The sequence below is a fragment of the Rhinoraja longicauda genome, chromosome 9, assembly GCF_053455715.1.
Source record: "Rhinoraja longicauda isolate Sanriku21f chromosome 9, sRhiLon1.1, whole genome shotgun sequence".
NCBI classification, from domain to species: Eukaryota; Metazoa; Chordata; class Chondrichthyes; order Rajiformes; family Arhynchobatidae; genus Rhinoraja; species Rhinoraja longicauda.
This window is the reverse complement of record NC_135961.1, coordinates 31,686,389-31,698,592: the sequence shown is the minus strand read 5'-3', so window position 1 is coordinate 31,698,592 and position 12,204 is coordinate 31,686,389. Positions and strand designations below refer to the sequence as shown.

General features: G+C 47.5%; 1 protein-coding gene across 2 annotated transcripts in view; it reads left to right on the top strand.

Moving 5' to 3' along the window:
• The window catches only part of LOC144596574 (ALK tyrosine kinase receptor-like), an 887,900-nt gene that overhangs the window by 272,875 nt on the left and 602,821 nt on the right, over positions 1-12,204 (top strand). For both annotated transcript variants that reach the window (XM_078405054.1, XM_078405053.1), the window contains exon 4: positions 8,512-8,667. In XM_078405054.1, the coding sequence (XP_078261180.1) occupies positions 8,512-8,667 (156 nt within the window). The remainder of the gene's footprint in view (positions 1-8,511; positions 8,668-12,204) is intronic.

Genomic DNA, 12,204 nt, shown 5'->3' with positions numbered 1-12,204 from the left:
TGGTCTTGCATGTTTCTATCAAGTCCAGTACAGACAAATCTACCCTGTCCAACCTTTGTTATAAGGCAACTGGCCTATTCCAGATATTAGGCTAGTGAAGAATAATGTTGCTTTATGCTGCAATCCTATTAAGCATTGTGATATGCGATTGGCTGATCTGTGGATTGCCACAATATGTTGTTGATAAATCGTGGTAAAGAAGGCTTACGGTATGCTCACCTTCATCAGCCAGTGCATTGTGTATAAGTATCAAGAACTTGCAGCTTTGGTTAAGATGCCATATGGAGTATTGTGAGCTGTTTTGGTCACCCCATTATAGGAAGGATGTGGAGGCTTTGGTGTGGGTGCAAAGAGGTTTACCAGAATGTTAGAGATAGACAGATTCTGGAGAAGGGTCCCGACCTGAAATGTCACCCATCCTTTTTCTCCAGAGTTGCTGTCTGACCTATTGAGTCACTCCAGTACTTTATGTCTTTGTTTAGTTTATTGTCACATGTACTGACATGCAGTGACAAGCTTTAACATAGAAACATAGAAAATAGGTGCAGAAGACAATAGACAATAGACAATAGGTGCAGGAGTAGGCCATTCTGCCCTTTGAGCCAGCACCGCCATTCAATATGATCATAGCTGATCATCCAAAATCAGTACCCCGTTCCTACTTCCTCCCCACATCCCTTGATAGTCCTAAGAGCAATATCTAACTCTCTCTTTAAAGTTTAGTGTAAACTTTGGTAGAAACCAACATCTGCAGTTCTTTGTTGCTACCCTTTACCAGAATGTTGATTGGAGGATTGTACATTATCTATAAGGAGAGGTTGGACATACTTGGATTGTTTTTTTCTGGAGCGTCAGAGGCAGAGGGGAGACCTGATAGAAGTAAATGAAATGATGAGAGGAATAGGGTAGTCAGTGGGAATCGTTCCTCCCGGATGGAAATGTCAAAGACTAGAGCATGTAGCTTTAAGGTGAGAAAGGCGAAGTATAAAGGAGATTTGCTTGGCAAGTTTATTTACACAGGGTGATGGGTGCCTGGAACTCTCAGCCAATGGGGTGGTGGTAGAGACGGAAACAAGAGTGGAATTTAAGAGGCTTTTGGATAAGGACATGGTTAATATAGTTTAGTTTACAGATACAGCACGTAAACAGGCCCTTCGGCACACCGAGTCCACCCTGACCAACGATCCCCGTGCTCGAGCACTATACTTCACATAGGGACAATTTATAATTTTACCAAAGCCAATTAATCTGCAAACCTTTACATCTTTGGAATGTGGGAGGAAACTAGAGCACCCGGAGAATACCCATGGAGTCACGGGGAGAAAGTACAAAACTCTGTAGAGACAGCACACATGGTCAGGATCGAACCCACGTCACTGGCACTATTACCGAATGGATTACGTGCAGGCAGAGGAGATTAATTTAACTTGGCATCATGTTCGGTTCGGATATAGTGGGTTGAAGGGTCTGCTCCGATGCTGTACTGTACCATGTTCTATGTGTGGAGAATTCCACCTGTGTAGAATGTTTGAAAATGCTAAAACTTGTTTGAGCTCCTGTAAGGGTTTTCTGCGCCGAGCTTTCGCCCGACCTAAGGTCCCCGTGCCTTGCTCTGATCCCTTGACCAGTCCGCGCACACTGGTTCCCCGTGAGTGGTTCGACCCACTCACCCCCTACGGTTCTAGACACTGGACTTAGATGCAGGAGCGTTTATAGTGCAGAAAAAAACTCAACCAGACCAGATTTGAAGACCAGGGTTTAAATGGAAAAGGCTTTTATTGAGCGCATGGGACTATTGTCCATGAATACTTATACACAGTTCTATTAGACATATGCATAACTACACGAATACTTAGACACAGTTCTACTAGACGTATGCACACTTACACGAACACTTTTGACGCAGTTCTAAAAGACATATGCATAACTACACGGATACTTAGACACAGTTCTATTAGACATATTCTTGACTGTAAGATGGGGAACGTACGACACATCGCAAAATTGACCAACACATATTCATTTACACACCCACGTTTATTCAAACCACCCTCCCCTCTACACTAAACTATGTCCAGGATGTGCAGGATCGGGGTACATGCTCACCATGGGGCTATTACTGGGGTTACTGGCTGTTCGTGCTGCTTCTCTGCTGCTTTCCGTGAGGGTCGTGTTTGTCCCCTGAGTTTCTTCCTTCTGTTTCTTGCGTTCCTGGCCAGTCGTTGCGAGCGTTGCTGTCCCTGCTGCGAGCGTTCCTGGCCAGTCGTTGCGAGCGTTGCTGTCCCTGCTGCGAGCGTTCCTGGCCAGTCGTTGCGAGCGTTGCTGTCCCTGCTGCGAGCGTGTCTTTCTTGCCTGTCTTTTCGTCTTCCTCCTGGCTTGCGTTCCTTGCAGGTTTTCTTGCAGTATTTCTTCTTCCAGTATTTCTTCTTCTGTTCCTCTCTCTTGCACTTCGCTTCTTCTTGCAGTATTTCTTCTTCTTTTGACTTCTGACTTGCGTGAGTTTAAAACCCAAAAGTCGTGGCCAGTTATACTATTCTGACCCGTCCTATCTCCCACCAGATCTCGGGATCTCTTTGTTTAAAAGATATGTATTGAGTTTTCCCTTTGTCCTGCGTTATGTCCGGGGGTACCGGGGATGGCCAGACGGTGTTAATTGGTATTTCGTTGCGAGGTGATGGGTTTAACTGGTTTCCCATCACCTACCAGGTAGTTTTCTATGGGCTATTGTGCCCCCTTAACGAGATTAACTGTGTAAGTCGGCTTGGGGCATTGTGAGTATGCTGATGTCAGCGCCCCAGTGTCTGGACTTCGACCTGGTTTCGCAGGTTTCTGCATGGCCAATACCCATCCATTGTTCTGGCCGTGGCTTTGCAGAAACCTAGAGACTGGGCTGTGGGGTTTTTGCTTTTGTGGCTGGTCACGAAGTCCTGCGGCCATCTTAGGACCCACGGATTGTGACATCCCTTGGTAAACTGACCGCAGCCTTTCTCCGCTATCAGCCCCAGTCTCACGTTTAAAATGTCCAAACTGCAGCTCTTTGGATTGGTGTTGCTTTCAGAATGAGGGAAAACTTCTCAAATCTTACACTCCTCAGACTCGCGTCAACGGTTCCCGTATCACTGAGATCGTTTGTGAGCTTCTTCGACTCGTCCTCCCAGTGCAATCACTCGTTGCCATCGACAAGTGTGGCACTTTTGCTCGCTGTCATCCTTCACCATCCCATCATCATATCATCATATCATATCATATATATACAGCCGGAAACAGGCCTTTTCGGCCCTCCAAGTCCGTGCCGCCCAGCGATCCCCGTACACCTTGTGCCCGGTGTAAAAATGGGTGCGTTCAGTCAATTGCAAGCCTCAGAAAGCGCCTGCCACAGAATATACAGACGAGGCATGTGAGACATGGAGAATATAATAAGCTGTGTGCAATTTATCCAAAAGGTCGACACAGACTAGCCTCTGCTTCTTCCTATTCACATTATTCACAGTCCAGAGGACAATTAGTCATAGGGCACGTCAGGATAACTGATGTTACCCTGGCGACTCTTTGCGTGCTATTCCCAGAGAGGGATCTACTGTCATAATCCGATATAATAATTCTACTCCTGAATTCTTTTCCACCTGTAAATCTAGCTGTCTGTTCCCCTTTAGTTTAGTTTAGTTTAGTTTAGAGATACAGCACAGAAACAGGCCTTTCGGTCCACCGAGTCCGCACCGACCAGCGACTCCTGCACACCGTATCTTATACACTAGGGACAATTTTTACAATGTTTACCGAGTCAATTAACCAAAAGTCCTGTACGTGTTTGGAATGTGGGAGAAACCAGAAGCTCCCGGGGGAAACCCACGTTGTCACAGGGAGAATGTACAAACTCCCTAGAGACAGCATCCTTAGTCAGGATCGAACGCAGGTCTCTGGCGCGGTAAGGCAGCAACTCTACTGCTGCGCCACTGTGCCATCCCGTTGCTCCATTATACTTGATTATATTTATGTTTAGTATCATCTGATCTGATTGGGTTGAATGCAAAACAAAACATTTCACTGTACTTCAGTACACGTGACAATCATAAGCCTAAACCTAAATCTTGTTCCTTTATTTAAGAAGGCCGCAGGGATGAGCCAGGCAACTATAGACCAGTGAGCCTTACATCATTAGTCAGGAATTTATTGGTGAAAATTCTAAGGGACATATTTATGTACACTTGGAAGGGCAGGTACTGATCAGAGAGCATCAGGGCGGCACAGTGGTAGAGCTGCTGCCTTACAGCGCCAGAGAACAGGTTTGATCCTAACTATGGGTGCTGTTTGTACGGAGTTTGTACGTTCTCCCTGTGACCGTGTAGGTTTTCCCCAGATGCTCCAGTTGCCTCCCACACTTCAAAGAAGTACGGGTTTGTAGATTAATAGGCTTTGGTAAAAATTGAAAATTGTCCCGAGTGTGTAGGATAGTGGTAGTGTACAGGATGATCGATGGTTTGCATGGAATCAGTGGGCCGAAGAGCCTGATCCATGCTGTATCTCTAAAGTCTAAAATCTAAAGTCAGCATCACTTTAGGCAAGGGAAATCTTGCCTCCTTAATTTGATTGTTTTTGAGGAGGTAGCAAATGACTTTGATAACAGCAAAGCAGATTATGTTCTCCATGTGGACTTCAGTATGGCATTTGACAAGGAGCCATGTGGTAGGCTGATCCGGAAAGTGGAAGCGAGTCAGGGGGGACCTCATTGAAACATACAAAATAGTGAAAGGCTTGGAAAGAGTGGATGTGGAGAGGATGTTTCCACTAGTGAGAGAGTCTTGGACTAGAGGCCATCGGCTCAGAATTAACGTTCTTTTAAGAAGGAGATGAGGAGAAATTTATTTTGTCAAAGGGTGTTGAATCTGTGGAATTCTTTGCCACAGAAGGCTGTGGAGGCCAAGTCAATGGATATATTTAAGGCAGAGATAGATAGATTATTGATTAGTACATGTGTCAGAGGTTATTGGGAGAAGGCAGGCGAATGGGGTTAGGAGGGAGAGATAGATCAGGCATGATTGAATGGCGGCATAGACATGATGGGCCGAATGGCCTAATTCTGCTCCTGTTACTTATGATCTATTAATCTAAGGTAGGCTGATTAATTGGATGCAAAATGTGCTTGGTGTTAGGGTAGAGGGTGCACATGGAAGCATGCGTAGCCAATTAGAATATTGTGACTTACAGTGTACTGAATAAATCACCGTTGGGACCCTTGTTGTTTGTGACACATGTTAACAACTTGGATGGGAATATAATAAGTTAGCAGATAACATGAAAATTGGTGATGTTCTGTGTAGTCAAGAAGATTGGCCCACGCTAGAGATCAGATGGAAAATTGTGCCAAGAATGATAATTTGTATCTGTGCACTGCGGACGTGTATCTATACACTGTGGACGGCTCGATTATTATCATGTATAGTCTTTACACTGACTGGAAACAAAAAACTGTTCACTGTATCTCTGTACACGAGTCAATCATGTAAACTGAACTAAATTAAATGTGTAGGAAGGAACTGCAGATGCTGGTTTACACCGAAGATGGACACAAATGCTGGAGTAACTCAGCGGGTCAGGCAGAATGTCTGGCAAGAAGGAATGGGTGATGTTTCAGGTCGAGACCCTTCTTCAGACTTGACTAAAATTTAATTCCAACAAATGCAAGCTTATTCTTGTATTGTCATGCTTATTCATGTTCACGCAAGCTTATTGTCTTTCTGCTGACTGGATAGCATGCAACAAAAGTTTCCACTGTACCTACATGCAACAATAAACTAAACTGAGTCTAATTGAGTCATCTTGGTAAGTGAAATATGGATTGGACATATGCAGGAAATGGAAGGGCACTAAGGAATGACAGTGAGGAGAGGAGCATTGGGATTGAAGGGTGTAATTCACTGGCAGTAGTAACACAGGTTGGAAGGGTGACGAAGGGTGAATCCTTGTCTTCATGGGTTGAGGTATGGAATATCAGAGTTGGGGCATTTAGTTTAATTTAATTTAATTTAGAGATGCAACATGAAGGCCCCGCAGCAGCCTGGGGCTTGATTGGATCGGGCTCTGCTCCAAGAGGCTGGGTATGTGGCCTTTTCCAGCGGCATGGAGCTTTGCAGCAGTGGTGGAGGACATTGACAACATTGCCTGGCCAGGCCGACAACTACAACTCCAACCCAGTGCTGCCGCCAGGACAATGGCCTTCATGGCCAAGTTAAGATTCTACCTTTTTAACAACTTTGAATTTGAAGGGCACGTGATATCACAGAAATGTGGAGTCTCGCGTAATCTACTATTCTTACACACTTGTACTTAAATATGATTATGCCGAATGTAGAGATTTTTAATGAACTGTATGCAGAAAAGGATTTTTTGTACCCAGGCACATGTGACAATAACATACCATTGAAACAGCCCTGCAGCTCATAAATTCACACCAGTTCACACTATTCTATGTTATCTCACCATCTCATCCACTCCCAACACAATAAAGGGCAATTTTACAGAGACCAATTAACCTACAAACCTGTTGCTTTTGGGGTGTAGAACGAAACCATAGCACCATGAGGAAATCCACGCGGTCACGGAGAGAACGTGCAAACTCCACATAGAGAGATCCCGGGTCTCTGGTGCTGTGAGGCAGCAGCTCTACCAGCTGCGCCACAGTGTCATGTTACAACTTTGCAAAGACACAGTTTAAACCAGAGCTGTGTGCTTTCTGGTCTCCGTGTTAGAGGAAAGAAGTTGGATTGGAGCATTTTAGTTAAGTGAAAGCTACAATTCTATATTTCTGTGAGATTACTGACATTACTCTATGACAATTCTTTAAAACAAATAAAAATTAGTCACGTCCAATATTGCATTCTCTTCAACGAGGACCAAACAAGTGAAAAAATACGTCACAGTTTAGTTTAGAGATACAGCATGGAAACAGGCCTTTTGGCCCATCGAGATCATGCCGGACAATGATCACCGGTTCCATGCGAATGCATGAATGATGTCCCTCTTTGTTCTCTCACCGGCGACCCCAACGCTGGGTTCCCCTTTGTTCTCGGCGGTGCGTCCTTGACTGACCCCTGGCACCCTCTGCTGGCCCCTCCACAACCCCCACCCCCTGTTCGACCGCCGCCCCCTCCTTGACCCCCGCCCCCCTCCTCGACCCCCCCGCCCTCTCCTCGACTCCCACCCCTTCTCCTCGACTCCACCCCTCCTCGACCCCCCACCCCCTCCTCGACTCCACCCCTCCTCGACCCCCCACCCCCTCCTCGACTCCCTGCCCCCTCCTCGACTCCCTGCCCCCTCCTCGACTCCCTGCCCCCTCCTCGACCCCCGCCCCCTCCTCGACCCCGCCCCCTCCTCGACCTCCGCCCCCTCCTCGACTCCCGCCCCCTCCTCGACCCCTGCCCCCTCCTCGACCCTCGCCCTCTCCTCGACTCCCCGCCCCCTCCTCGACTCCCCGCCCCCCTCCTCGACCCCTGCCTCCTCCTCGACCGCCGCCTCCTCCTCGACTCCCCGCCCCCCTCCTCGACCCCCGCCCCCTCCTCGACCGCCGCCCCCTCCTCGACCCCCGCCCCCTCCTCGACCCCCCGCCCCCTCCTCGACCCCCTCCTCGACCCCCGCCCCCTCCTCGACCCCCCGCCCCCTCCTCGACCCCCCCGCCCCTTCTTCGACCCCCCGCCCCCCCTCGACCCTCGCACCCCCCTCGACCCCCGCCCCCTCCTCGACCCACGCCCCCTCCTCGACCCCCGCCCCCTCCTCGACCTCCGCCTCCTCCTCGACCCCCCCCTCCTCCTCGAACCCTCCCCTCCTCCTCGACCCTCCGCCCCCCTCCTCGACCCCCCGCTCCCCCTCCTCCACCCCCCTGCCCCCCTCCTCCACCCCCCGCCTCCCTCCTCCACCCCCCGCGCCCCTCCTCCACCCCGCCCCCTCCTCGACCCCTGCCCCCACCTCGACCCCCGCCCCCTCCTCGACCCCCCGCCCTCTCCTCGACTCCCGCCCCCTCCTTGACCCCGCCATCCCAGTTTTGCATCCTATGCATTAGCGGCAATTTACAGAAGCCAATTAACCTACAAACTCTCACATCTTTGGAATGTGAGAGCACCTGGAGAAAAGCAATGCGATCGCAGGGAGAACGTACAATCTCCCTACAGACAGCACCCATAGTCAGGATTGAACCTGGGTCCCTGGTGCTGTGAGGCAGCAACTCTACCACTCTGCCACCCACTGTAAAAGCTATAATTCTATATCTCTGTGAGATTACTCGTTTCTCTATGGCAACTCTTAAAAAAAACAATTATTATTCACATCCAATACTGCCTACACTTCAACCAGGCCATAACACCTGAATAAAACATCTCTTGGTTATGTTAGTTTTTTGTGTCATCTGAATGTCTGTAAAAGCCACTGCTAACGGCTTTGCTGATTAGCTTCAGACTCTGAAAATCCCTCCGTGCCGTGCTATTTCTCCATTAGCAATGTATGTTCTTTTTGTCATTTCAGAATTCTACTGTGATTTTGAGACAGAGTGTGATCTGGAGTACTCCTCTGATGGTGACAACGGATTGACAGGCTGGGTAACTGCAACACCACAGGACCTTGACCTGATCACTGATACTTCTGTACCAGATCAAGATTACTCTGAGAAGTCAAGTGACGGTAAGGGAATCACTGTGAGCATGGAATAATCCAACAGGGAGAAATGCAGATGTTTCACTCTATTAATTTTACAGGTTATCAAATCAAGAAAATGTCCAAAAGGCTTACAGAAATAGAGTTCCAGTTATTTCAATGCTTCCTAATAGACTTGGCTTTGATTAAATACCTCTTGATCTTCATTGCAATGTTTGATTTTGGTGGAAACTATTATGCAGTAATTCAAGCCTGTTGATCTTTTGGATATTGCTCCATTTAGCTGCTGCGACATTACCGGAATGATAGGTTTGTGGCGGAAGTTCTCAATAATTTTTCATTAGTGTTACAGCAGACAATTGGGAAAACCTCCCAGAGCAAAATGTGCTTTTCATTATTGTAGCACCCCTTCGCTGTGCCAGGGAGTTTTACAGGTGTCTTTTAGTTTTAAAGATACAGCATGGAAACGCGCTCTTCGGTCCACTGAGTTTATTTATTAGAGAGGTGTATTTCCAGATAGATAGTTTATATATAGATGTATTTTGAGAGAGGGGTATATTTTTATATATAGATATTAATATAGATATATATATTTATAGATACAGATATATAAACATATATAGTAGATAGATATAAATATAAATATATATTTTTTCAAGAATTATGTATGGGTATATGTGTATAATATTTATATTTATATCTTACTGGACCAAGTGGACCCATTGGGCCCATTCCTCGTAGAGGGGGGACAGGGAAGGGGAGAGGGTGTCATCACTGAGTGAGCCCTGGACTCAAAGCCTCTCCTGTATTGGTGTAGCACCCTCAACCCCCCCCCCCACTCAATCCCCCTTATCCCCCCTCCTCCCCCCACTGACCCACTCCATCCCCCCTACCCCACCCCCACTTGTCCCTCCCCTGCCCCCACCTCCAGTCCCCCAGCCCTGCCTCCACCCCCATTCCCCCTTCCCCACCCCTATTCCCCCCTCTCCTGACCCCCACCTCCCCCCCTCTACCCCCACTCTCCCCTCCTCCCTACCCCACTCTCTCCTGTCCCCCACTGTCCCCCTTCCCCCCCACCCCCACTGTTCCCCCACCCCCACTGCCCCCTCCTCCCCCACCCCCACTCTCCCCGACCCCCCACCTCCACTCTCCCCTCCCCCCACCCCCACTCTCCCCGACCCCCTCAGCCGCACGCCCACTCCCCTCTGTTGGCTGCGAAAGGCACTTACCAGTGCCCGTACGTTCAACGCTGACTGCCGACGTGCGAGCCTCTGCCGGGGTGGGGCCAGACGAGGGGAGAGGTGAGAGGCGAGCGGGGAGAGGCAGGGGAGAGGGGCGAGGGAACGACTGAGGCTGGACAGGCAGCGGCGCTGCCGGCGGCCATCTTGTTTGGGCAAGTGAGGAGCAAATGAAGTCGAACATGGAGCATTGTGACGCCATACACTGAGGAGTTTCAGGAAATGGGTTAGAAAGTGAATTTTTAAACTTTAAAATGTCTGTAGCTTTAAATATGTAGGTTCAATTTGAATGAGAGTTGTTAGAGATTATGCCCAGGATAATGGTGATTAACGTGGTGCAAATATTGTGGCGCTATGGTGTACCGCGCTGTGCAAAGCACCAAAGTTATGGTGTGCACAAACACACATACACACGGACAGAGTTTTAGAGATAGATAGGTAGATAGGTTGATTGATTGATTGATTGATTGATTGATTGATTGATTGAAATTGATTGATTGATTGAAATTGATTGAAATTGATTGATTGATTGATTGATTGATTGATTGGCAGCACATTCCATAAAAATGTTTGTGTAAACAAAGGTCACACAAACCGAGGATTGACTGAAGAAGGGTGCTGACCTGAAACGTCGTCTATCCGTGAGGTTGTTAATTCAGATAAACCCTTGGTGAATGTAACTTTCTTTGATAATTTGTTTCACATTCTGGCCCAGAGCTGCCTGTTCTCCCAGCCTGCATGATCGGTGATTACAGCTGTGGCAGAAGGATTACTGATGTTCATCGGCATTCAACCACCTGCCGCCACCCACCCCTTTTCATTTGTGCGGGCAGCACGGTTGTGGGAAATCCAACCTGAACGCTCCTCGCTAATTATCTGTGTCGACCTTTCCGATTTCAGATAACCCCTCTGCCCAATTATTTCTCTCAAGGATGGAAAATACTCTTGAGTCCAACAATTCGGAATTCTGTCTGAAATAGTTCTGCGTGTTGGGGTATTTCATAAGTTCTAGGAGCAGAATTAGCCCATTTGGCCCATCAAGTCCACTCTGCCATTCAGTCATGGCTGACCTATCTTTCCCTGTCAACCACATTCTCCTGCCTTCTCCCCATAACACCTGACACCCTTACTAATCAAGAATCTGTCAATCTCTGTCCTAAAAATATCCATTGACGACCTCCACAGCTATCGGTGGCAATGAATTCCACAGATTCACCACCCTCTGATTAAAGAAATTCCTCCTCAGCTCCTTTTGAAAGGTACGTCCCTTTATTCTGAGGCTGTACCCTCTGGTCCTGGACTCAACCACTCGTGGAAACATCCTCTCCACATCCACCCTATCCAGATTTTTCACTAATCGGTATTTCTTACTGTGTGAGCTTGCAGCAGCACCATTTCTCATGCCTTTGTATAAGGTTTGAGTGATAACTTGTTTAAGGCATGTCCCAGGCCCACCGGTTAGATAAACCACCGCTGTCGGACCCCATTTGTCCACCGGACAGCTCCATTAAATATAATCTGCTGGCACTTCACCAATTCCATCTCCTGACTGCATGCCACGCTTTCCTCCATTCTCTCCTGAAGCTGTTCACACAATAATTATTTTTTTTTAAATTTAAGCCATCTGTGCATGTACTCACACATGCCCATTGCAGCAATTTCACAATTTAATTTAATTTAACTTTAATGAGAAATACTGTGCTGGATGACAGCAATAGGAACAAGAGAAATTGCGAGTAAGATCAGTGGGACTTTTCGTGTTCCAAGGCTCTCGGCTTCTGTTGGCAAGAATCCAAATATTACTGAGCAAGATATGTTTTTCTCTTCTTTGTCCATATTTGTTTGCAACATAGCCCCTCTACCTCTGTGCCCATGTTAGTTTCTCCTGGCTTCCAGGCAATTAATTTCTCCCCTGTCTTGGAGAACAGTCAACTGAGAGGCCACGCAATGCGGTAACAGTTATTTAAGATTGACCATAATGAATGTTTATGTGTAAAGCAAATGTTCAGTGTTAAATAATTATTCAACAAACAGTTACAGCATCTAGACATTCTTCACCTCCTGGCACTCAATGCAGGATCCATTTTCCCAAACAGCAGATCTTGGCTGCAAATCCTGCAGAACTCACAAGGCCACAAATGCAAATAAATTGCACACAGTGCCAAGTTACAGCTAATGTGAAGTAACTGCCACAGTTTGGTCCTGAAATTTCCAGCTTGCATTCTGAGCAGTGTCTGTGACCTAATTATACAGGTTAAAAAAAAAAGAGTGTGCACTTATTATTGGGGCCTTCCATTTCCTTGGCAGAACCTTTGGGTGGCATGGT